We start from the raw sequence: 27,592 nt of genomic DNA, 5'->3' as shown, positions 1-27,592 counted from the left end.
TTTAGTGTGGGCTACCTACATCGAGTTTGGAGCTGGAAAAAAGTTAAAGAGAAAGAAATCCTTTTAAATCCTTTTTTCATTATGTAGTATTCAGATGTCTGCCCCATTCTAGAGGAAGGAAAACAGGCCAGATAGAAGAGCCACTTTTTTTAAAAAAAGATTTTATTTATTCATGAGAGACACAGAAAGACAGGCAGAGACATAGCAGAGAGGAGGTTCCCCACAGGAAGCCTGATGCAGGACTCGATCCCAGGATCACAACCTGAGGCAAATGTTCAACCACTAAGCCACCCAGGTGTCCCTAGAAGATCCACTTTTAATTCTAGATACACTTTTCTAAAATGAAAATGTTAGTCATTTTTTTTGCTAAGTTATTCCTGCCTCTTACGTTCTTACGTAGATGGTTTTTAGGGGATATTACATATATATATAACCTATATAATATTATATAATTATATTTTATATATAATTATAACCAAACCACAACATAACCAAATATATATATATATATATATATTTTTTTTTTTTTTACACACACACACACACCAAACATGTTTGTTTTGGATATTTATATTCTCATAAGTTCTGACATCAATGTATATTAACAGGAATGATTATGATTTTGTTGTTGTTGTTCTAAAAAGAGCACTTTCCATGTCTTTAGCAATTGTGGTAGGGAATATTACCCTTAACTTACAGTTATCAAATTATTTTTTACCCATTCAGAAGACACATTGGAGAAGTCCATCCTACTACCATCTACTTCTTGTTCCCCTCTGAGAGAGTTGTTTGCATACCTGAGCCAATGTTTTGTTGCTGGTGTTTATCTTATGGTAGTGACTTCAAGGTTTTTCACTTATTCTTTCTTTATTCATCTCAGTCATTGAAATCAAAGGACTGATAACCTCATTTGTAATGCAAAGCCCACCACAAAAGGAGCCCCATTGACTTTTCCTTCTTTACCTTTCACCATTCCTCCAAATAACTCTTGTGGTCAGTTATGATATTCTACTCTTTGAACATACACCTGATCTTCCATTTATTTAGGGGTATTTTCATACTGGATCCTCATACGTGCTCAAAATCAGTATATTAGCTGCTGCTTCGACTGCACATCCATCCAGTTCTTGTTTTGACCCAAACTACACTTGCCCATACCTGTTGACTGCCTAGCTACTTGAAAAATCTTCAAGGCAGACTTGATCATCATGAGAATACCATACCCTTGTCAGGAGAGACCCTTTGGAGGGCTTCCAACATTTGCATTTTTCAGGCATTTAAATGGCACTAGGATTTTGCAGCACAGGAAAGAGGGGAGAAGTTGGACTGTCTCATTGAGCCTTCCGTTTTTACTTAGGCCCCCAAACTCATAAAATCACAAACTCACAAATAGTTTCATCACCTTCTGACTTTAAAACCCTGTATTAGTTTCCTAGGTCTGTTGTAACAAACTGGTTGCTTAAAACAACAGAAATTTAGTCTCTCATAATTCTGGAGGCCAGAATCCAGAATCCAGATGTTAGCAGCATACACCCACTCCAAAGACTCTAGGAAACAGTTCATTCCTTACCTTTCCCAACTCATGGTAGCTCCAGATATTCCTTGGATTGAGGCCACAACACTTCAACGTCTGCCTCTGTGGTCACATTGCAGCCTCCCTTCCTACACATGTCTCTCCTCTGTGATTCTCTTATAAGGACACTTGTCACTGGATTTAGGGCCCACGTAGATAATCTAGGATGATCTTACCCCAAGATCCTTAATATAATTCTAGTCTTAAACTTGAAAGGTTATACAAAGACCATTTTTCCAATAAGCTACATTCACAGGTTCTGGTAACTTGGGCATAGGCAAAACTTTTTGGTAGGCATAATTCAACCCACTACTATAAAAGCTTCTCCTCTCACAGGAAGCTCAAAACTATTTGAAGGTCTCTAGAAGGGAAGAGGGGCCACCCTACCCAGTGTCATAACATCCAGCTCTGTTTTTCCCTTTTCCTTATGAAGAGCTCTTTACCAACTAAAACTTTACCTTCCTTCCTCCAACTATCTTAAAGAAGTCCCTCAGTATATGAAGTAAGGCAAATTCTGATTTGGTGTGAGGGAAGGGTGGAAGAAATAGGAAATATAGAGGCAGAATGAAAACATGAGAAGGCAAAGCCTAACTTTTAATCAGAAAGTCAAAAATATATGTCAAATGTAGAGAACAAGTTCATAACCAAATAAGAGAAGAGATGCCAAAATTAGTATCCAGGAGAGTTAAAATTATGGTAGAGTGAGGCATGGCTTAGTCTGAGCCTTTTGTCAAAAGGCAGAATCTGGACACTGGGATGTTTAGCATTTACTGTGGAGATGGATATAGCATCTTGAAGAGCTATATATTCATGATCTACATTGAAAGATAAAAATTCCCTAAATAATAAGATAATGAGTCATAGACAAGCCTGAAGGAACCAATTTTCCAGATAAGTGATGTACAAGTATTTACATGCATATGTATGTGTAGGTTAATTACTGAAAACACATGTGGAAATATTTTAAGACGGCTTAAGATACTGGATAGTTCTACCTTCTTTATGTTTTATCATATGTCAGTGCAATGAGCAATCTTGAATGATATCCTCCCCATAATTTATAATCTTTCCATTACCTAGCAGCATGAATTCTGAGAAGTACTTAATAAATCTTAATAAACTATCATAACATTTATTATCATCACCTCAAAAGATTTGGGTAAAAATGCACAAAACCAACTAAAAAGGGCATAAACGTATACATACCATGGTAATAAATCATTCACTACCCATACACAATATCAGTGGCAGTCTATAAAATTTTTAGCTGCCCCATTGTACTCTTACCTCAAGAAATATATCTAGATTCTACCTTCAGAATACAGCTTCTTGCTCTTCAAGGTAGAGCCCAGGGATTAGCAGCAAAATCATGACCTAGGAGCTTGATAGAAGTGCAGAATTTAGTCCTCTTATGAAACAGATGATTCAAAGTTTTTCTAGTTTATTACTTATTCATGATCTCTCTGCTTATTCCCTTGAACTTAATATGTTGTCGTTTCTAGTTAGTATTTTTATTTCAACTCAATGGAAGATGTGCCATTTTCTAAAAATAGTAAAATAAAAATGGGGGGTATTATAATATAAAAGTGATGTTCAACTGATAGTCTCTGCTTACTGTTCATTTTGTTTAGATCCCCCAATTATTGAAGGAAATATGGAGGCAGCAAGAGCAGTGGATTTAATCCCATGGATGGAGTATGAATTTCGTGTGGTAGCAACCAATACATTGGGTATAGGAGAACCCAGTATACCATCAAACAAAATTAAAACAGATGGTGCCGGTATGTTTAAAAAACTTTTTAAAATTTAAAAGGTTGATAAAAAAAAATAAAAGGTTGATAAATTCAGTGCCACTTTAACATACGGTTGAATGTATGTGGACATAAATAATGCTCTGAGGTAAGTGATTCATCTGAAAAGAATGTGTGTATGTATTTCACACAGATGCGTGTATTCTCTGTCAAGACAGTCAAAAATTTAAAAAAAAAGGAAATATGAAGTTTAAGAATATTTTTACATAATTAATACAAGGAAAAAGGTAAATAGAATCGCTGCGTATTCCACTAGGGACCCCTAAAATGAAGTTGTATTTAGAATAGAAACTTCCATGTAAATTCTGAATCTTAACCAGGCGGACTTTTAATTAAGCAGATCCTGTGATTTAGAAAGCTCACAATTTTTCATGCCACTCAAAGACATTTACAACTGAGTGGCCTTGTGGTATGGTCAAGGAGGGTAGAGAGAGTAGGGAGTGGAGAGAATGGGATGAGAACTTCCAGAGCTATACCACATGGAGAGTTACATCATCTCTGAGAAATAGCTATAATGTGTTCTTTTAATATGAGGTGTCACTCTAAATATGCTCTTTTATCACAGCTCAGCCTTGGTTGTTCTTCCAATTTAGATTCACATTTTTACGCTAAATACCAATTCCATTTAAATAGCCTTTGTAGGAGAAGTACTCAGCTCTATTTTCCTTTTCTCCTGCATAACCAGGCAAAAATATTGTTCTGATTCTAATAATAGCTTTTTTATTATTCCTTGTCTACAAAAAAGAAAATGTTTTGTAGACTCTCTGAGTTTATTTTTATTATGTCTTGCCAAAGTTCAGTGCTTTATTTGGGAGAAAAGATTTTAAAAGGAGGACAGACTACTATTAAAATTCTGTTATGATATCTTAATATCACTAATCCATATTTCTGGCTTCCTCAATTTCTTGACCTAACATCTAAATAGAATGATGAACGCTAATGTCTTAGTTTTTAAAGTCAAGTTATTTACAGGACTGCCATCAATAAACTCTCTTAAAATTCCCTGTAGATTATTACTCTATTACTTACCAGATACAAATGATGATTCTGTAATAAAGAAAATAAACACTGAAGTATTGATCCACACTATTTTCACACGTATTTCAGTTAATTCCTATAATAATATTTTAAGGTAGGTATTATGATGCAATGCTCATTAATAGGCAGTAGACTCAGAGACAGTAAATAGCATTGAGTGAATATAACTACCTCCAAGACTCTATTCAATTCCAGATCTGTTTGACATTTCTCATATATTGAGCTTTCTCTCTTACAGGTGGTAGTGTCTCAAGCAGGACTCTAAAAATGCTTATTTATTTAAAACTTTATTAGTGTTCTAGTAGAGGTTTAGATTTCATCCTCAACTATGAAACTAGATATGACTAAATATTATTTTTTTTGTTTTGGTATACCCACCTGCGAAATGAACACAACTGTTCTTTTTTTCTCTACCTCACAGGAATCTCATTAGGATAGGAAGGTAATATAAGTTGAAGCTGAAGTCTGATGGTAAGGCTGAACAAAGATACCATATAGTCAGGAATCTTGTGTTTGGTTTTTATTATTAGTCCCTAGAGCCACTTATGTTTTTAATAGAAGCTTCTGTATGATGGTCTGAACACAATTGCCCTTTCTTGGAAGACAAAAATAAAAAGAAACACAGGCATGATCTGATTGGTGGCTAACCACATAATTTCATGCTGAGAGATCTTGCACTTGATTTGATTTAACAGGTATTCATTTTCAAAATAAAATTACAAAAATAAAATTAAGTGATTACATTATGCCTAAGTAAGCTTATTTCAGTTAAAATAGTATAACATTCTTATCTCAAATGTAGGCCTTTTTAAAATTTCATTGAGCTTGATTAGCTTTCTATGATCTCTCAACTAACACGATATGAACTAAGACTTAATTTGAACAAATTTTTCTGACAATCAAAATTCTTCATAGAGGGGAGAGGAGACTTTGTCTGGCATTGGTGATAGATGTAGACCTTTCTCTCTCCTCCTCAGGAATTCTGACACGAACAGTATCTTAATTATTTAATCTCAGAAAGTGACTGATTTGGTATATACATAGCTTGATTATCTGGAAAGAATTATTTCAAGATTTTTTTTAATCTCAAAGTAGAAATAAATAAATGTTTTTAGGAATAATAACAAAAGTGTCTAGGAGAAAGATTCAGTATAATTTTTAAATCTGAATCTGTGAATATAATTTATATTTAATATCGTATTTAGACAATCAGGATCCTTTTGACATACTACCAACAGTTTGTATGAAACTCTGAAGACTTTTCAACCTGAGTATCTTCTTACCCTTAGAAATGCTGGGAAAAACTCGTTTTAGGTATCAAACATAAAATGTTGGCAAGATTGTTTCTTTCAACCAACAAATTTTTGGCAACACCTTTTTTAAGTATTGCATTTTACCTTGTATTTGCTCAGATGGTATTTTGTAAATGAATTAATTCTCTAGTGTGCTTAGAAAATAACTTGCAAATCTTTGAAAGCCTTCAGACCCAAAACAAACAAACAGACATACAAAGTGGTAACAGTCTTGGTTCCAATGCCAGGTACAGCCCTATAGTGATATAATGACATGATTCATTCCTTTCTATTGTGAAAAAAATAAATCCTATAACCTCTAACACTTTCATTAATCTTTCATAAGAAAAACTACAGGGTATTGTATTAATTAACTTTTATGGCTACCAGCATTTCAGCACTTGCTACATATTACCAGACATGGTGCTAAGCTTTCTATTTACCTTGCTCCACTTAATTCTCACAATAACTTCATAAAATTGGTATTATTATTATTCCCAGTTTTACAGAGAAGGAAGTTAAGATTACAACCTAGCTAATGTGAAGAGTTGGATTCAAATCCAGGACTTTCTAATTCTAAAAGCTCTGCTCTTAAACCACTTTCTGAAAGGACACTGTATGGTATTAAAGTTCCAGGACACTGATTCTTCAGTAGATTTTTGGTGCCATCATTTAAAACCTTTGATTAGAGGCAGATTATTTAACCTCTCTCAGCCTTGGTTTTCTCATCTCTAGATGGAAAATATTTATTCCATGAGATTATTTTTTATGATTAAAAAACTTGTAAGGAAAGCAGTACTATCTTGTGTATGTTTGCTGAATAAAATTTATTTATTATGCCATTAATTCTCATTTTAAACTTTAATATGCTTATAAGAAAATATTATCTGCTCTATAATTGATTATCTCATTTGGCAATACATTTCTATTTTTAAAAAGCATAGAATCATAATTTTACACAATGTCTAATCATCTTAGAGGAAGAATTTTATATACTCAATACAGTAAAATTCAACAGAATTTCTCTTTAAATGCTGTTTTTTGTTTTCATCCTGCTTTTTAAAAGCTTAATATGCATGAAATTGGACATTTACATTGTTCACACTTACAAAAAAATAAAAATACTTTTTTAAAACAAGGGGATGTTTGTCTTGTCATGTACCATTATAACAACTCTGTAAAAGATGCCAGCATGTTAGGTGGGATAAAGGCTGGTTCCCATTTGATGGAAAGGTTGCCCCTGTACCTCATTATGCTGATTGAAAGACACAACATTATCTAATGCAGCACATGCCCTTATCTGTCCAATTACTTAATGTTAAGATCACATGGCACAGTTGCATATATTCTTTGGATTCAGACAAGTGCATTATAAAATGGATGGTCCCAAATGAAGAATTAGAAGATGTGTTTGTAATTCATTGTAGCCCATTTAATTTTGACTGTAAGAAAGAGATAACAAAAGCATCCTTCAAAGTAATGCGTCATTATAAGACATACCCTCATAGCTAATGGATCTGCAGGTGCAGTTGGTGAGTTGATATCCTAAAATGGTGCATTTGGGTTTGTTTTGACAGATTTGGCATTTATTTATGCCAGATCAACCTAAGAGGGAAAAGAGAAAAAAATAATACAGGAATCATCACTTTCATCCCTTGTATAGAGCTTTAGTTTCATGTCTAATGAAGCTATTCTTTTATTTAATTTTATGTTTAATTTTTTTAGCTATTTTGAAGTAGCAAAAAAGCATAGATTTTTTAAGCCAGAGGATGCCTGTGTTAAAGCTATATCTTCTCTACATGTAGGCAGTGTGACCTGGTTAGCTAAGTAACTTCTTTTGGGATTCATTTGCTTTTCCTGTGAAAAGAGGATATTGCTACTTCTCTGTATACTTATCTCAAAGTGCTGATCTGAGTATCTAGTTCGGTGTGGTGTGTAAAAGTCATTTCTAGATGAGTCTTTCGTTAAACTAGGCTTCTTCATTCATTCAGCAAACTATCACAAATTGGGGATATTTGAACATTGAATTAAAACCTCGTTGTAAAAAACAAACAAACAAACAAAAAAAAACAAAAAAAAAAAAAAAAAAAACCTCGTTGTACATATTTAGTTGTTGCTACATTAAAGAAACTGCATCTTCAAGACTGGAATCAGATTCTGTTTACGTTGTTATCTTTAGTGAACAAAATTATTTGTAGGAGAAAAAGGGAGGAACAGGAAGGGTGAGATTGTGGTTCTGACAATCACAGTTGGAAGTTAATAGAGGATGAAAAGAGAAGCAGCGATCAAAGCCACAGTGGTATTTGTGCATTATGATTTAGAAGAACCCATTACCAAATATAATTTGTTTCATATGAAAAACAAAGTTCACATGTTCATTAGATACTTTAGTTTTTAATACACCAAGAGAGAGAAACTAGGAAGTTTTAATTCTTTTACTTAATTTAAACAAATAGTGCATAATTGATTTGAGTTCTTCATAATAATTTTACTGTGCATTATTATTATTTCACTTTGTAGCATTCTTTTCTGCCCCTCTAGCATTTCCTTGGATGACTTATTTTTCGATTATCTTTCTGTTGAGCAGTGAACAAATTTACTCTGTACCATCCATTTAAATTTCCTGTTTAAGATCAAAGCCTAGATTAATAAATGGACCTACAATTTCAGCTTGATAAGACCCTAAGATATTAATATTATTGTGAACTATCTTGGGCTCTATATTGTTTTTACCTACTTTGGAAAGATCATTAGTTTAACATGGCAGATGCATTAGGAATGTTAGCAATCTGCTCCACCAGCAGAACAGGAGATCATTTAAGTTACAAATGCCTATTCTCATTTGAATATCCAAATATTATGCAGTTCCTTTGATTTTGTTAACAGCTAATCAGAAAGAATATATATCTAAAAGCAGAATAAAAGCAGATGTAAGACTTTAATCTGTATCTTAATTCCTTTGGTGTTCTAGATTCTAGAGGATTACATTTATAACCATTTCAATCTCTTCCTATAAATTTTGTTTTACATCACAATAAAATTTTGGTGCAAATTAAAGTGCAAAGTTACATTTATGGTAACTTTATTTCTGTAAAAATGGCTACACAAGTTAAGCAATGATTAACAAGAATTGAGTAGTCAACAATTTATTTTGGATCAGGGGCCTCTCTTCATATACTCCATGATTTTGACAGTTTAGGATTTGTCATAAACCAGTTTTTGTGCTGTTAACTAAAACAGCAAAGCTCAAATAGGTACTGATATGCAAATTATCTAAGTTTTCAAATCTGAAAGTAAAATTGGCAAGAGTAGTTTCTTTTTATAAGCTGAAGAATAATTATGACATTGGCTTGATTTTCTTTTTAAATAATTTTTAGTTCTGTGATTTAAATACAGAAGCACTCTTCTAAATATCATTAATGAATCACTGTCAGACTGAACTCATGGCAGAAGGGCAAATTTAAAAACTTACTATTTTTAACCTTTCACAGTAAAATTATAAATATTGTTTATTCATGATTAATTCAATAATTTTGTGTTTTTCCTAAATATTTTATTAAAATCTTTTTAATGGCATAGTTAGAAGAAAGTTTAGTTTGTTCACTGGTAAGTCACTTTGGACCTGAAAGTTGAATAAGCTGCCTTGTGCTTAGAATAATTTACTTTCCTGAAAGGAATCACGATTTGCCCACTTTTTCCTGTTCTTGCAAGGCTGAATGCAAATATAGAGTACCAAGGTGCTCAGATTCTTGTCAGATTTGTAGGTTGTATTTCAATTCTACCTGTGAAAAAATGCCCCTTAGCTGCTAAAGCTATAACTGAATATTCAAAGTTAAATGGAGGACATTAAGTCAATAATTAACCCAAGATATAAAACACTCCATTAGGAGGTACAGTTACCTTTTATTTTAACATCATGAGCTCAGTGAACAATCTTTGAAGAATAAGTCAATCTTGACTTATTCAATCAATCTTGACTTACTTATTGAAGCATGTTAAAAAAGCTTAAAATCAACATTATGAAATAGAAAAAAATTCCATCTAACATAAACATATTCCATTTTTATCTCTGTTCTAAATAAAAAGGTTAATAATGATTATAATGAAAAAGATTACAGTGAGATGCTTTGGCAAATAATACTTGACCTGATGAAAGCAATATTTGATTCAATAAATTACAGTGTTTATTTTTAAATTATTTGCCTATGACCACGATACTTGTCCTTAAACACACAAAATTTTATTTACTCATTGATTATAAAACAGCATACTCTTTTTTTGTTTCTTGAAGCATGTAGAATTTTAACTTCAGAATATGAGTTTAAAGGATTTCCAAGAGTTATTTTAATATCCAGCCTTCAGTATGTATTTTATCTCAAGTGCTACAATTATCTTTTAACACCTCTGTGGACTCAATTTTTATGTCTAACACTTACATGGTGTCAGTTGAATAATGCAATGAAATCTCTCAAATTCATATTAATTCTTAACCAGAAACAGAAATCATCATATGGTTTAAAGGCATAAAGAAAACCATACATGTTGTTTGTTTCTGTGCAATTAATGTGCATAATTCAGCAAAGAATTTACATGGTTAACACAGGAGAAGTTGTGAAGTTTTGTTTTTATTCACAATATTTGTTGGGATCTGCATCTTAGTAAATGGATGCATTGCTTTGAGCATGCCGAGGAAGGTATGACTATTTCCTATAAGGAAGGATTTGGGAAAAAAAAAAAAAAAAGAAAAAGAAAAGAAAAAAAAAAAAAAGGAAGGATTTGGGGAATCAAGGAATAATTAATCTTTCATATGTTCTTTAAAATATTAACAGATCTGGGAATGATATCTCAGACTGAACCTTAAAAGTTGTGTGTAAAATCACAGGCCATCCATTTGGCTGAGTAGCTGATCTCTAAGTACCTCCAGTGCAGAGCAAACTATGCTTTATCTCTCTGTACAACACCAGTTAGATCAAATCCAATAAGACACAACATACAATAAGATACAATATGCAAATCTGATGAGACAGAGTGACTATTCTGAAGGGCATTCAGGGAGGGAGACGTTCTAACTTGGGGAAAGACAAAAGCCATTGGAGTTGGCAGTTAGAAGCAACGTTGAGATTTTTGAGAAGGGGATTTCAGTAATAATAAAGACGTGGAAAACGGATTGTGCCTTGTTAAAAAGTGGTTATAGAGTGAAGTATTAGTATGTCAGTTCTCTGCAGTTCAGTGACAGGAAAGTGTTTGATGGCATGGAGGTAAGAGGAAGGCAATATTAGAGATAATTTTTAAAGAAAGAGAGACACCAGAGTAGAATCAGTAGAATGACTGAAAACCAAGGGATGATATAAGATAGGAGTATATGAGAGTTGGAGTCACTGATGGGGCAATATTCTAGAAGAGAGTTAGAAACTGGAAGTGAGAGTACCAGAAACAATATTAGATTTCTAATATGTCCAGATATTTTTAGAAAACATTATCCAATGTTAATGCACAGGCACTATTTACCAGTTATTTGTAGATTAAAGCATAAAACTAACACCACAACAGTAAATTATTAGAAGTTCAAAAGAGCTGTGAAATATTTTCCCAATAAAGTGGATCTGATCTTTCAAAATCATATTAAATGAGAGGACACAGGAAAAAAAAATGTGTGCGGAGTGAGGGCAAATTTGCTTTGCTACCCCTTGCTGAATGAAACCCAAACTTTCCTATGGCACTGAATCAATTTTTATCTTGTCAGTAAAACAGATTGTATACATACTACAGCTACATTGTTATTATAATTGAGTGGATTATGTGTGCAGTTTATCCTTCCTGGTGAAAGAAAAAATTAATGTTATTCTAGTGCCAGGAAAAATTACATAACCTTATTTTGTATTGTTTTGTTTATTTGTTTGTTCTAGCACCTAATGTGGCTCCCTCAGATGTAGGAGGTGGAGGTGGAAGCAACAGAGAACTGACCATTACATGGGTGGTAAGTATTAATGAGTTGTATATGTTATAGGATGCTTTACTTAGACTTAATCTCAAATCCATTTTGTTTCCTGAAATAAATTGAAATTAAGACATCACCTAGAGTGAACTGTTTTTGTTTTTCTGTTTTTTGGGGGTTTTTTTGGTCTAAATATAATTTTAAAATTTCTAATGGGCAATTAGGGAAATTATCAACCACTAGAATAAACTATGATTTCACCAGGGATTTCAGTATAGATTGTCTCTATTAAATGAGTGCAAAGAGAAAATTGAAATTAAATGGAAAACAATTCACTGTTTTCCACATATGGTTGTTATTTACGTTCATTTATTGATTTATTTTAACTGAGATATAAGCTTTCTGGTGAGTATACATTGAACACTTTTATTGGTGGTCAAGATAGAATCAGAGGCCAAGGATACTAGCTGCCTATTTGTTTTCTTTGTATGACCATATCTACCAGTTTTTCTTAATTTATAAGAATTACCTGGAGAAAAATAGGAATTTTGTAGTTTATATGAAAATTATATTTATTGTATTTTTTCACCAAAAAATAATAATTTTTTGGTGAAAAAATTTTACAATATATTTTAATTTAAATAAAGTATAAATTTTATTTTTTAAAAGAAAATTACAAAGAGATAATCTTTATAAGCATATATGCAAAACTTAACAAAATGTTGGCAAATTAAATCCAGCAAAATGCTAAAAGAATGATACACTGCAATGAAGTAGAGTTTATCCTATATATACAAAGTTGGTTTCACATTCACAAATCAATCAATATTACTCATCCTATTGGCAGAATAAAAGAATGAAATCATAGGATCTTCTAAATAGATGCATAAAAAGCACAGGACAAATTAAAAAAACTCATTCATGATTTTTAAAATTCTAAGTAAACTAGAAATAGGGAATTTCCTATACCTGATAAAGGATACTTATGAAAACTTTACAGTTAATATAATGCTCAATGGTGAGAGACTGAGTATTTTCCTTCAACACATGGACACAGGCAAAAATATCACCTCTTAATGTTGAAATGGAGGCTCTAGCCTGTAGAATAGGCCAGTAAAATAAGCCCAGAAAATGAAATAAAGAGCAAAATGTGAGTTTGTGTGGAAAATTCTAGGGAACCTATAAGTAACTATTAGAACTAATAAGAACATTTTAAAATGTTGCAGGACGTCTAGTCAATATTCTAAAGCCAATCGTTCTTTTGTACTTTATTGGTTTACTGCTAAGAAAACTTTAAAATTACATTTATAATAAAATTAGAAAAAAAATAGAATAAATTAAATGCAAGACCTCTCTACCAAAAATTTTAAAACAGTCCTGAGAGAAACTAAGGAAAATCCAAATAAATGAACATATACCCGATGTTCCTGGATTAGAAGATTCAAATAAATTTGAAAAACAAAAAGAAAATACAAAGTTGCAGGATTTACACTACCTGATTTCAAAATTTACTAAAGGTACATCAATTAAGACAATATAATACTGGCATAAGGATTGATAAATATTGATGGAATAGAAAGTGCAGAAAAAGACTCACAGTCATATAATCACTTAATTTACAACAAATGCACCAAGGCTATTCCCTGGGAATAAAAAAAAAATTTTTCAATGAAAGGTACTAATGGGTGCCTGGGTGGCTCAGTTGGTTAAGCATCTACCTTTGGCTCAGGTCATGATCTCAGAGTCCTAGGATTGAGCCCTGCATCAGGCTTCTGCTCATTGGGAAGTGTGCTTCTCCCTCTAACCTTCCTGAATCTCGTGCTCTTTCTCTCAAGTAAAAAGTAAAATATTTTTTTAAAAAGGTACTGGATTAGTTGGATATTCAACTGGGGAATATTTATCCAAAAGAAACCTGGATGTTCTTCAGCATTGCTGTTGTCCAATACATTCAACTGATGGATTAGTCCTTTTCTATTTACAGATTGATAATGTAGTGTCAGCTAGTTGAAATACGATTTCTACTATTACGGTTATATATCTACTGCAGGGGTATTATTTTTCTGTTTGTTTTATAAAAATAATTTTTTAAGTTAGGAAGCAACAGATTTTTTATTGATAGCTCAAATGTTGAAGTATATACAAAAATTACTCATGATCACACAACCCAGAAATCACCCAAATTTACATTTTGAGGTGGCTTTCTAGTGTTTCAAATATGATGTCATAAAAGTTGTATACTGCATTTTTTGGTATATTTTTTAATTGGAGTTCAATTTGCCAATATATAGTATAACACCCAGTGCTCATCTGTCAAGTGCCCACCTCAGTGCCATTCACTCAGTCACCCCATTCCCCCGCCCACCTCCCCTTCCACTATCCCTGGTTCATTTCCAGAGTTAGGTGTCTCATGTTTTGTCACCTTCTCTGATTTTTCCCACTCCTTTCCCATATAATCCCTCTCACTATTTTTTATATTCCCTGTATGAGTGAAATCATATAATGTTTGTCCTTCTCCAACTGACTTACTTCACTCAGCATAATACCCTCCAGTTCTAAACATGTTGAAACAAATGGTTGGTATTCCTCATTTCTAATAGCTGAGTAATATTCCATTGTATACATAGAACACAGTTTCTTTATCTATTTATCTTTTGATGGACACCGAGGCACCTTCCACAGTTTGGCTGCTGTGGACATTGCTGCTAGAAACACTGGGGTGCAGGTGTCTCGGCTTTTCACTGCATCGGTATCTTTGGGGTAAATCCCCAGGAGTGCAATTGCTGGGTCATAGGGTAGCTATATTTTTAACTCTTTGAGGAACCTCCACACTGTTTTCCAGAGGGGCTGTACCAGTTTATGTTCCCACCAACAGTGTAAGAGGGTTCCCCTTTCTCCACATCCTCTCCACCATTTGCTGTTTCCCGTCTTATTCATTTTCAGTATTCTCACTGGTGTGAGGTGGTATCTCGTTGTTTTGATTTGTATTTCCCTGATGGCAAATGATGCAGAGCATTTTCTCATGTGCTTGTTGGCCTTGTCTATGTCTTCTTTAGTGAGATTCCTGTTCATGACTTCTGCCCATTTCATGATTGGATTGTTTGTTTCTTTGCTGTTGAGTTCAATAAGTTCTTTATAGATCTTGGAAACTAGCCCTTTATCTGATACGTCATTTGCAAATATCTTCTCCCATTCTGTAGGTTGTCCTTTAGTTTTGTTGGTTTCTTTTGCTGTGCAGAAGCTTTTTATCTTGATGAAGTCCCAATAGTTCATTTTTGCTTTTGTTTCTTTTGCCTTCATGGATGTATCTTGTAAGAAGTTGCTGTGGCCAAGTTCAAAAAGGGTGTTGCCTGTGTTCTCCTCTAGGATTTTGATGGAATCTTGTCATACATTTAGATCTTTCATCCATTTTGAGTTTATCTTTGTGTATGGTTAGAGATGGTCTACTTTCATTCTTCTGCATGTGGCTATCCAATATTCCCAACAACATTTATGGAAGAGACTGTCTTTTTTCCAGTGGATGGTCTTTCCTGCTTTCCCAAAGATGAGCTGAACATAGAGTTGAGGACCCATTTCTGGGTTCTCTATTCTGTTCCATTGATCTATGTGTTTGTTTTTGTGCCAGTACCACACTGTCTTGATGACCACAGCTTTGTAATACAGCTTGATATCTGGCATTGTGATGCCCCCGGCTCTGGTTTTCTTCTTCAATATTCCCCTGGGTACTCAGGGTCTTTTCTGATTCCACACAAATCTTAAGATTATTTGTTCCAACTCTATGAAGAAAGTCCATGGTATTTTGATAGGGATTGCATTAAATGTGTAAATTGCCCTGGGTAGCATAGACATTTTCACAATATTAATTCTTCCAATCCATGAGCATGGAATGTCTTTACATCTCTTTGTGTCTTCTCAATTTCTTTCAGAAGTGTTCTGTAGTTTTAAGGGTATAGATCCTTTGTCTGTTTGGTTAGGTTTATTCCTAGGTATCTTATGCTTTTGGGTGCAATTGTAAATGGGATTGATTCCTTAATTTCTCTTTCTTCAGTCTCATTGTTAGTGTATAGAAATGCCACTGATTTCTGGGCATTGATTTTGTATCCTGCCACACTGCCAAATTGCTGTATGGGTTCCAGCAATCTTGGGGTGGAGTCTTTTGGGTTTTCTATGTAGAGTATCATGTCATCGGCGAAGAGGGAGAGTTTGACTTCTTCTTTGCCAATTTGAATGCCTTTCATTTCTTTTCGTTGTCTGATTGCTGAGGCTAGGACTTCCAGTACTATGTTGAATAGCAGTGGTGAGACTGGACAACCCTGCCGTGTTCCTAATCTTAGGGGCAAGGCTCCCAGTATTTCCCCATGGGAATGATATTTGCTGTGGGCTTTTCATAGATGGCTTTTAAGATGCTGAGGAATGTTCCCTCTATCCCTACACTCTGAAGAGATTTGATCAGGAATGGATGCTGTATTTTGTCAAATGCTTTCTCTGCATCTATTGAGAGGATCATATGGTTCTTGTTTTTCTCTTGTTGATGTGATCTATCATGTTGATTGTTTTACAAGTGTTGAACCACCCTTGCATCCCAGGGATAAATATCCCTTGTTCATGGTGAATAATCTTCTTAATGTACTGGATCCTATTGGCTAGTATCTTGTTGAGAATTTTTGCATCTGTGTTCATCAGGGAGATTGGTCTATGATTCTCCTTTTTGGTGGGGTCTTTGTATGGTTTTAGAATTAAGGTGATGTTGGCCTCATAAAACAAGTTGGAAGTATTCCATCCCTTCCTATTCTTTGGAAAACCTTTAGTAGAATAGGTATTGTTTCTTCTTTAAATGTTTGATAGAATTCCCCTGGGAAGCCATCTGGCCCTGGACTTTTGTGTCTTGGGAGGTTTTTGATGACTGCTTCAATTTCCTCCCTGGTTATTGGCTTGTTCAGGTTTTCTATTTCTTCCTGTTCCAGTTTTGGTAATTTGTGGTTTTCCAGAAATGCATCCATTTCTTCTGGATTGCCTAATTTATTGGCATATAGCTGCTCGTAATATGTTTTTAAAATCATTTGTATTTCCTTGGTATTGGTTGTGATCTCTCCTCTTTCATTCCTGATTTTATTAATTTGAGTCTTTTCTCTTTTCTTTTTAATAAGGTTGGCTAATGGTTTATCTATTTTATTAATTCTTTCAAAGAACCAACTCCTGGTTTTGTTGATCTGTTCTACGGTTCTTCTGGTCTCTATTTCATTGAGTTCTGCTCAGATATTCTGGTTGGTGTAGGTTTTATTTGCTGTTCTTTCTCCAGTTCCTTTAGGTGTGAGGTTAGCTTGTGTATTTGAGTTTTTTCCCAATTTTTTGACGGAGGCTTGTATTGCAATGTATTTCCCTTGTAGGACTGCTTTTGCTGTATCCCTAAAGATTTTGAATGGCTGTATCTTCATTTTCATTAATTCCCATGAATCTTTTTAATTCTTCTCTAATTTCCTGATTGACCCATTCATCTTTTAGTAGGATGCTCTTTAACCTCCACGTGTTTAAGTTTCTTCCAAATTTCTTCTTGTGATTGAGTACTAGTTTCAAAGCTTTGTGGTCTGAAACTATGGAGGGGACAATTCCAATCTTTTGGTATCAGTTGAGACCTGATTTGTGACCCAGTATCTGTGAAATCCATTTGGTCCAGTGTTTCATTTAAAGCCCTTGTTTCTTTGGTGATGTTGTGAGTAGAATATCTGTCATTTGCAGAAAGTGCTGTGTTGAAGTCTCCTACTATTAGTGTATTATTATCTGAGTATGTCTTTACTTTGGTTATTGATTGATATACTTGGTAGCTCCCACATTAGGGCCATAAATATTCATGATTCTTGGATAGACCCTTTAAGTATGATATAGTGTCCATCTTCATCTCTTACTATAGTCTTTGGAATAAACTTTAATTTATCTGATATGAGGATTGCTACCCCAGTTTTCCTTTGAGGACCATTTGAATGGTAAATGGTTCTCCACCCCTTCATTTTCAGGCTGTAGGTGTCTTTAGGTCTCAAATGAGTCTCTTATAGACAGCAAATAGATGGGTCTTGCTTTTTTATCCAGTCCAAAACCCTGCATCTTTTGATGGGATCATTTAGCCCATTCACTTTCAAAGTAACTATCAAAAGATATGAATTTAGGGTCATCGTAATACCTATTCAATCCCTGTTTTGTGGCTTATTTATTTGGGCTTCCTCTTTCTTTTACAGGATACCACCTTAATATTTCTTGCAGAGCTGGTTTGGTGGTCACATATTCTTTTAGTTTCTGCCTATCTTGGAAGCTCTTTTATCTCTCCTTCTATTCTCTGTGTCAGACAGCCTTTCTGGATAAAGTATTCTGGGCTTCATGCTCTTCTCATTTAGTACCCTATATATATCCTGCTAGCTGTTTCCGATCTGCCAGGTCTCTGTGGAGAGGTCTGCTATTAATCTGATATTTCTCCTCATTTAAGTTAGGAATCTCTAGTCTGTCACTGCCATAAGGATTTTCTCTTTATCTTTGTAATTTGCAAGTTTCACTATTAAATGTCAAGGTGTTGAATGGTTTTTATTGATTTTGAGGGGGACCTCTCTATCTCCTGGATATGAATGCCTATTTCCCTCTCCAAATTAGGGAATTTCTCAGCTATGATTTGTTCAAATATGCTTTGTGGTCCTCTCTCCCTTTTTCAGTGCCCTCTGGAACCCCAATTATACATAGATTCTTCCTTCTGAGGCTGTCGTTTATTTCCTTAACCTTTCCTCATGGTCTTTTCTTTTTCTCTTTTTCCTTAGCTTCCTTCCTTGCCATCAACTTGACTTCTATGTCACTCACTCTTTCTTCCACCTAATTAGCCCTCGTCATTAGGACCTTCAGTTTGGATTGCATTTCATTTAATTGTTTTTTTAACTTTGGCCTAATTAGATCTAAATTCTGCAGTCATGAAGTCTCTTGAATCCTTTATGCTTTTTTCCAGAGCCACCAGTAACTTGATAATTGTGCTTCTGAATTGGCTTTCTGACATAGAATTGTTATCTAAATTCTGTAACTCTGTCAGAGCATACTATTTCTGATTCTTTCTTTTGTGGTGAGTTTTTCCTTGTAGTCTTTTTGCTCAGTGCAGAGTGGCTGTATGAGTGGGCTGAGTCAAGAATATCAACCACATCCTAAGTAAATTTCACTCTAAATTATTCTGACAAAGTCAGAGACCTTGCTAGAAGCAAAAACCATTTTCTTTGTGGCATTCTGGCTGTTCTCTCTTTAAATCACATTTAAAGAATTTGTAGGTGTTCAGTATGGTTTGAAAGTTATCTAGGTACATTGGGGGGACCAGGTGAGTTGAGAACCCTTACTCTTCTGCCATCTTTGTATACTGCATTTTTAAACTTAATATTATTTTGCATGCAATTTTATTTTGCAAGACTCCTTGAGGTTTTGTTATTTTTATTTGCATGGAATAAGATGTTAACTTTCATTCCAACATATTTTCATTACATCTGTAATTGAATTTTGAAAGACAAATTTTAGCTGCAAGCTTATCTAACCTGCACTTTGAATAGACATCTACTTCTAGAGTATCTGACAAACTCATGATGACTTTTTTTCTATGGAAATTGTGCATTTCACAATCCCCTATCCAAAATGTAACTTTACTTTAAGAAAAGAAAAAAGAGAGAAAAAAATCAGTGCTCAAAAGCACAAGCAAAATAAATTACTAAAATTATTATTTTTTTTCTCTGATGCAAGTCAGATCTTTTTTTTTTTTTTAATTTTTTTTTTTTTTTTTTTTTTTTTTTGCAAGTCAGATCTTTTACCTGGCTTGCTATGGCTTCGTGTGCAATTCCTATCCAAAAATAGATAATGAATGCCTAAAAGATTAAGCAAACCATCAACTATCTGACTCCAGATATTTTTGAACCCACTGTAATGTGGCAACCCAATTTTAATTTATAACATTTTCTCTGGACATTCAATACCCAAAGACTTAGTTAAAAAACTTGTATCAGTGCTTGTTTTTATATTCTTATTATTTATTTATTTTGAGAAAGCATGTGTGCATGTATGCAAGAGGGGAGAAGGGCAAAGGAGCAAAGGGGGAGAGAGAATCATAAGCAGGGCTAAACTTCATGACCTGAGATCATGACCTGAACTGAAGTCAAGAGTTGGGTGCTCAACCAACTGAACCACCCAAGTGCCACTCATGCCCTTCAGCACCTGTTTTTATTTTATTTTTTAAAAGATTTTATTTATTTGAGAGAGAGAGAGAGAGAGAGAACATGAGCGGGGGAGGGACAGAGAGAGGGAGAGAAGGACAAACAGACTCCTAGCTGAGTAGAAAGCCTGACATGGGCCTTGCTCATGACTCCAGGATCATGACCTGAGCCAAGGACAGATGCTTAACTGACTGAGCCATCAGTGCCCCTCAGCACCTGTTTTTAAATTGGAATTTGCATTCAGAATTGAGACTTTGATCACTAGTGTGATCTATTATGATAAGTCAATCTCAGAAGTTACCCAAAAGACTTGTTATTGAGGCATCCAGAATATTTTAATGTTTTATGACCCAAAGTGCAGTTATATATCAATGTAACACATATAAGGGCAGATATTAGGAAAATTAGAATAGTTTACTCTTTTTATATGTGACTTGATTTTTTTCTTAACTTGGTGGATTATCAGTTTCAGAATAAGATGAGGGGCTTATCAAAAATTTGTAATGAGAAAAAAATAAAAAAATAAAAAAAATAAAAAAATAAAAATAAAAAATAAAAAAAATAAAAAAATAAAAAAAAATTTGTAATTAGAAATCTTATTCTAAAAATTATAAATCAAGTCTCTGGGAATACAACTTGAAAATCATTATTTTTTCCCTAGTTTTATTAAGGGTTTTTTTTTTTAATTTGGAAATTTTTTTCCAGTTGCATTGAGATTTGAAATCTCTATAGCTGAGTCTGATATACTCTAATTTGCAAAAAAGTAGGTAGGTAACTATCAATAAGGAAAATGCTTAAGCTACTATAGAAACATTAGGCTATATTTTCTAATAATGAAAAAAAAATCACGATTTGTGCATCCGTGGGATCATGCTTCAGGATGTACTTTTCTATACCATCATGTTTGATGTAAGTATATTCAAACAACTATGGTATGTTTACTTCAAGGTTTTTTCTCAAGAAAACTTTGATTTTTCTGGTGAAAAAATAAATATACAATTTACATATTTTCTTACTGACTAAATAAGACTAAATGAGTACTTACTGGAACTACTTTTACCATCACTTATAAATAATGGATTGTTAAGGCTGACATGAACTTCTTTATTGGGCAGTTGACATGTAAAATAATAAGAGTCAGAAAATAATGCCAAACAGAGCACTTCCTTTACTATTGTGTCAGACAAGGGCCCAAAGCCAGTCTCCCACAGATGAGGGCAGTATCATTTCTTCCTTCACCTTCTCTCTTTTTTCTTCCAACCAGTCTCCATTGTCTGGTTACAAGACAGATATCTTAGTCTTGTAGAACTCCCTTAACATTACCTTTCAACTCTAAAGAAAGTAACTAACTCATTCATTAAATATTGCTGGAGGCTTTCTAGGTTCTAGGAGTAAAGGTAAATGAAAGTCCCAGAAACCCTTCCCCTCATGAAACTTATATTTTAGTAATTGAGAGAAACAATGAAGTGGATAAATAAGCATATAGCATGGATCGTGGGACTGTTAAAGAGAAGAAAATAAAGCAGGAATGTGGGATATGAGGTATTATGGAAAGAGTCTTGAAATGGTATATTCTGTGACTGGGAAGGCCACAACTGAGTGATTTTTACCTCAAGAAAATGAGGGAAGGGGCCTTCTGTTGTATGGAAGAGCATTGTAGAGTGAAGGAATTGAATGTAAAATGCCCAGAGAGGAAGCCCCCCTTGAGATATTACAGGAAGAGCCTCCTTGGTAAGCGAGTCATTACTTGTTTGAACGTGTTTTTGCCCTGGCATTTTCAGGCAGCACTAACTGATGAACATATTTTCTTAAGTACATTTTTACAAAGAACATGCTTCCTTATGTACAGTTACTATTATTTGCATTGACATTCCCCCCTATTAACTAATGTGTTGCTTAAACCTATTCAATATTTCAATTTCTATGTAGCCTTTGTCAAGAGAATACCACTACGGCAACAATTTTGGTTACATAGTGGCATTTAAGCCATTTGATGGGGAAGAATGGAAAAAAGTTACAGTTACTAATCCAGATACCGGCCGCTATGTCCACAAAGACGAGACCATGCGCCCATCTACTGCATTTCAAGTCAAAGTAAAGGCCTTTAACAACAAAGGAGATGGACCGTACAGCCTCACAGCGGTCATTAATTCAGCACAAGATGGTAGGTGAAAGAAAGACCTTACCAATAGGATGAGGGAGGGGAGAAGCTGAAGCCTCTGGCAGGCATTTGTCTGCTGCCTTTATGAACTTTCTAAGATCTTTTCATAATACTAAGCATTTAGTAAATGAGTATTACTCGGATCCAAATTAAAATGTCACTCTAACCATGTAAAGACAAGAATGCCTCCCAAACCTCTTTCATCCTTGAGATCATGTCCATGAAAGTTAGGAAATCTCCACTAAAATAGTTGTAGACTCCTGCTCCTGGCCTCTTGGTTCTAATTTTGAAGTCAGAAATTCTCCATACATGATGGGAACCTCAATATGTGTGTGCATTCACAACATTTACTGCTTATAAATTACTTAACTTACACTTTTTAGGGGAGCAAAATTTCCCCCTTTTAACCCTAAAAGTGTATAATTATAGCATTTATGTCAGGTTTTTGTCATTACAATAGAGTACTGAAATTTTATTAAAGGGAATCTAAGCATAATTCTATGAAAATGGAGTCAGAAAGGCAGTAGAATTTTTTTCTTGGAAAAGGAAAGACTTGGAAGACTATTTAAGAGGATAAATATATAGATACTAGCCCTCTTTGTTTTTCTAGAAACTCTAACTGATCTGAGCATGGTCCTAAAGGACTCTATAGGTCTATGCTAAATAATTTATAGTTTTAGATTATACATAATGGTATTGATTTCTGTGATTTCCTATTTAAGACACTAGTTTTTTATTATGATTTTCCTATTTAAAGAAACATAAGACCTCTTTATTTTTTTTTTAAAGATCTACTTATTATATATCCATCTCCTGGGCACTCTGTAAATATTATTGGAAGGATTTCATTGCCTTCTGACCTAACACATTTATCCTTGGCCAAGTTCTCTTTGCACATGTATAAAAAGCACAAATGGAAGAGTGTGAGGACTTAAATCTGTAGGAGATACTCCTCTGATCTCTTAGAGGAAAAACACTCTATTCATTTACCCAATTTTTACTATTTTTACTTCAAAATAAACATTTAGTTACCCCATAGAACTCACATATGCTATTCAGTCACATAGTTATTAGCTTTCATATTTGTTAAAAAGTCATTCTATGATCTTTACTTACAATACAAACATGAAAGGCAACCACATATATATTCATGTATGTGTGTGTGTGTTTATATGTAAGGCAACCATATATATACATATATTTTAATATATATGTGTGTAAATACACACACACACTTTTTAAGTTAGTTAACTCAACTAAATACATATAAAGAAGAAAAATAGGAATTATTTAAGTTTATAATCAATTCAAGACTTTTTAGTCCTGAGTAATAAATCTTAACATTCTCTGTGCTTGCTCTGATTCAGCAGAAATATGATAACTTGACTCAGTGTTACCTGTTTGAACAATATGAGTATATCTCACAGGGGAAATGAAAGTAAAAAGCATTTTACAAGTTACCTTCTCACCCAATGTCAATTTTTTATTGCTTTTATTTGATGCTAAAGTAGTCAGGCAAAAGGCCATGCTTGTCATCTCTTTAGTCATGGCCATCTGCATTTAATTATATTTCTTTCCTAAATGTTTCATGAGTCTCATAAAACCTGCATGTGCTGAAACTTGTATAAGTGTTCATCTTTTCTTTTATTGCTAAGAAGTCTATCATAGTGCTACGCATTTACCTTGATTTAGAAAAGCAACAGTGTTCATGTCCAGGACATTTTTAACATAAAAGATGATTATGGCTTGTTAATAAAAGACAATAAAAATTGATCATTCTTTCTCAAAGATTTCCTTAGTTTCTTTGTGTAATTTTCATAAGGGATGTAAATTACTTTTTTTTCACTGAACAGAGGCCTTTTTGATACATACTTGACTTGATGCCCAGTTGGATGATTAGACTTATAAAAGCTTTCCTGAGCCTAAGAAGCAGTGGGTGTCACAACTTGTTTCAAAGGATCTTAAAAAAAAAAAAAAAAAAAAAAAAAAAAAAAAAAAATAGCATCTCTACGTATCTTTAGCTCCTGTAAATAAAAAGTCTGAGAAAATTGAAAATTAATTGTAATGAACAATGTTTTATAATAAATACCAAATTTCCTGTTTTTTATAATGTAGAGTTGATAAACTAAATGTAATAATTTAATCTGCATCCATGGGCTTTCTTAAGCAGATTAATTGGGAGAAATGCAAAAAAAAAAAACCAAAAACTTAGTACAGTTCTTGCTCAAATATATTAGAAAAATCCACAAAGCTTTCCATATTTTTTAAAAGTGTGTCTGTATATGTGTATTTTACATATGTAAATGTCTATATTAACATTCATGTAGATGACTATGTGTGTGCATATATCATTGATGACCATGAAATAAAGTAGTATTAGTAGAGCTAGAGAAAAAGATAGTGAAATTATTGGACTTACCTTATTTTACAAATATGAAAACTAATTGAAAATATTAAAATATAGTTTTAATCCATTTATTCAGCAAATGGTGCTATTTGAATTTTGTTATATAAGGATCTTATATAAGAATATAATGTTCTCATCAAATTTCAGCTCCCAGTGAAGCCCCAACAGAAGTAGGTGTAAAAGTCTTATCATCTTCTGAGATATCTGTTCATTGGGAGCATGTTGTAGAAAAAATAGTGGAAAGCTATCAGGTGAGTTCAATTTTTATAAAACTACATTTATTCATAAGTGTATTAGCATCAGTTTTCAAATATGTTCCATCTTTCAATGTTCTGTGGCCATTGATTTATGTGGCAACTAACACTGTAATCTCTATGTTTAATATGTTGGGCATTTGTAAGCTAATTCCTAAAAATAAGGCACAGGTTTCTAACTGACCTATCCAGGAGAGATGTAGAATCCTGTGCATTCATAGTGAGCCAAAATAAAAACTAAGGTGATAACACTCATGGTTAAGCAAAATCTTTTGAGACATTCTCATAAAATTCTGGTATATTTTAAGTTTTTTTTGAAATCATTTTGGTAATTTATAAAAGCATCCTTAAAATGTTTATTCTATTTGTCTCAGTAGTTCTAGTTCTAAAAATCTCTATAAAGGAAATACCCATAACATATGCCAAATATATGTCTCATAATGTGATCTGTGAAGGTAGAAAATTGGTAACTTTGAAAATATCACAAAGAAAACTTCCTCTGATTTGGGTCTTTAAAGACCAGCAGAAATAGCCAGATAGAAAGGGGAGGATTTGTATTAAAGGGGAAAAGACCTGGAAAATTGAAGCTGGAATGGGGTCTCTAACACAAGATTAGCAAAATTTAGCCATGATTGTGCAGGAAAAGTGAAATCATCTCATATTTTTAAGCACAAAGAGTGAAAATGGAATTGGCAATATCCTATCTTTGCAGATGATCAAATGGATGCCAGAGGTTCAATGACTTGCTTCAGCACAAATTAAGTGTCAAAGCAATATGTAAAACTCAGCTTTTCTGATTCACAGTTCAGGGCTTTATGCCAAACCACAGACTCCTCTCTGTTTTAGACAGTGAATGGACAGTGAATGACCTTCGGAGGCTACAGGCAGTGAGCTGCCCACCCAGTCAGCTAGCCCTCTCAATTCTTGTGTTCTCCCTTCTTCATCTTTCCATGAAATATTAACTCCTTGAGGGTAGGATTTTGTCTGCTTTGCTCTCTCAGTGGAAGAACAGTGCTGGACTCAGAGTAAACACTAAACAGATGCTCACTGAGTGCTGATAGTAATACTGAAGTATGATCAAATCATGTGTTACAATCTGGCTTTTTCAAAGCCATGTTTCTAAGGAGTAACCACAAAACCAACCCAAGCTTTAAGTTTTAAATATGTAAAATATCAGGAAGCTCTACATCTCCTCTCTCTCTCTTTTTTTTTTTTTTTTTTGTACTGTAGGTTACGATTTTGATGCATCTCAAAGTGTCTTCAGATAAGCTTTGCAAGGGTTGAGCTGAAGTTATTACAAAAAGAGTGAAATGGTAGAAGTAAACTGGAAAGACCCAATATTCATAAATTATTAAATTGACAATTACATTTTCCGCTATTATAAAAGGAATGGGAAAAATAGAGAAATTCACTACTTGTTACAAACCCCTGTAATAAATTTAAGGTTTGATGGGAGAAGACACCAGTATTTGGAACTTGAAAGTCATGTTTTGGACCAGAGCATTTTTTCTTAAAAGATTAGTTACTTACTTTTTAAAAGATTTTATTTATTTGAGAGACAGAGAAAGGGAGAGAGAGAGAGAGAGAGAGAGAGCAGGAGTGGGAGGAGGAGGGACAAGCAGGCTCCTCACTGAGCAGGAAGCCTGATGTGGGCTTAATCCCAGGACTCCAGCATCATGAGCCAAAGGCAGACATTTAACCAACTGAACCACCCAGGTGCCTCGAAGAAAAGATTGTTTAATACATAACTCATGAATTAAATTGCTAATTATATTCTGCTTTTTATTTTTTTTTATTTTTTTATATTTTTCATTTTTTTTATTTTATATTCTGCTTTTTAAAAAACATTGTCTTTGCCTAAGAATCATGTATTGACTATTTTATAATTTCTAACAAGCAGAGAACAAAGAAAATATGAGGCGGGAAGCAATGATAATAATCAGAAAATAATCTTTTTTCATTGGAAGTAAACATCAATTAAGAATTTTCAATTAAATAGCAAAAAATTTTTAGCAGATCATATTTTCTCAAATGATAATTTTCAAGGAAAAAATGTATGCCATTGAGGAATTTAATTTCACAGATATCTGACTTTTTGCAGCTCCATAGTAAGTAGAAAATTGTCAGCTCTGTTGCCAAGCAGATCCAGATTGATCTGCTCTGAGGAATTTGGTACAAAATTTATTTGAAATTTGGTACAAAATTTATTTGTAATTTCTGAGTGTTGTTTTTTTCACCTGGAAAGCTGAGAAAGTAATCATCCCTCATAGGACTGTTGTGTGGAATGAAATGAAAGCATTTAATGCTTTTCCTTGTTCTATGTCATTGAATAGTTGAAGACGATGATGATGATGATATCAGTGATGAAAATGATAATAATATTAAATATAAGAATGAAAGCATTTGTTGAGCCCTTGCTATGCTAAACAGTTAAGCTTATTGTATTGAATCCACATGATCCTAGGGAATAGATACTATTATTATCCCTGTTGTAAAGATGAAGAATTTGAAATTTAGAAACATATGTCTGGGTAATAATTGGCATAACCAGATTAGAACCTAGGTCTTGTCTTTCCAAATAAATTAAAAATATTGGAAATAAATTACAAGATTATTGTTTCCATTTGTTCTTTCTTAAAAACCTTTTGAGTCTTTGACACAGAACCTTGAATATCAAAGAGACAAGCATGAAAGCTCAAAAGAGAATATCTGTAACATTTATCCTCCTGTAAGAAAATGCCCCTGTATGGGGGTATGTGGGGTTCCTCGACTGAGTATAATGTGGTTATTGTTTCTATTTTAAAATATGATGGGAGAAGCCAGCAGTTTAACAAGATAGATGGTTGAGAAAACTAATATCCCAGTGCACTTCCTATAAAAAGGTACTCAGAGTCTAAGTTATAAAGAA

General features: G+C 33.6%; 1 protein-coding gene across 3 annotated transcripts in view; it reads left to right on the top strand.

Moving 5' to 3' along the window:
• Nucleotides 1-27,592, top strand: part of CNTN1 (contactin 1) — a 349,722-nt gene that overhangs the window by 279,624 nt on the left and 42,506 nt on the right. For all 3 annotated transcript variants that reach the window (XM_077870439.1, XM_077870441.1, XM_077870440.1), the window contains 4 exons: nucleotides 3,205-3,354; nucleotides 11,621-11,691; nucleotides 21,792-22,026; nucleotides 24,578-24,681. In XM_077870439.1, the coding sequence (XP_077726565.1) occupies nucleotides 3,205-3,354; nucleotides 11,621-11,691; nucleotides 21,792-22,026; nucleotides 24,578-24,681 (560 nt within the window). The remainder of the gene's footprint in view (nucleotides 1-3,204; nucleotides 3,355-11,620; nucleotides 11,692-21,791; nucleotides 22,027-24,577; nucleotides 24,682-27,592) is intronic.

The sequence above is a fragment of the Canis aureus genome, chromosome 25, assembly GCF_053574225.1.
Source record: "Canis aureus isolate CA01 chromosome 25, VMU_Caureus_v.1.0, whole genome shotgun sequence".
Lineage (NCBI taxonomy): Eukaryota > Metazoa > Chordata > Mammalia > Carnivora > Canidae > Canis > Canis aureus.
Note: the sequence above shows the minus strand (reverse complement) of the source record. Positions and strands in the feature narration are given on the sequence as shown.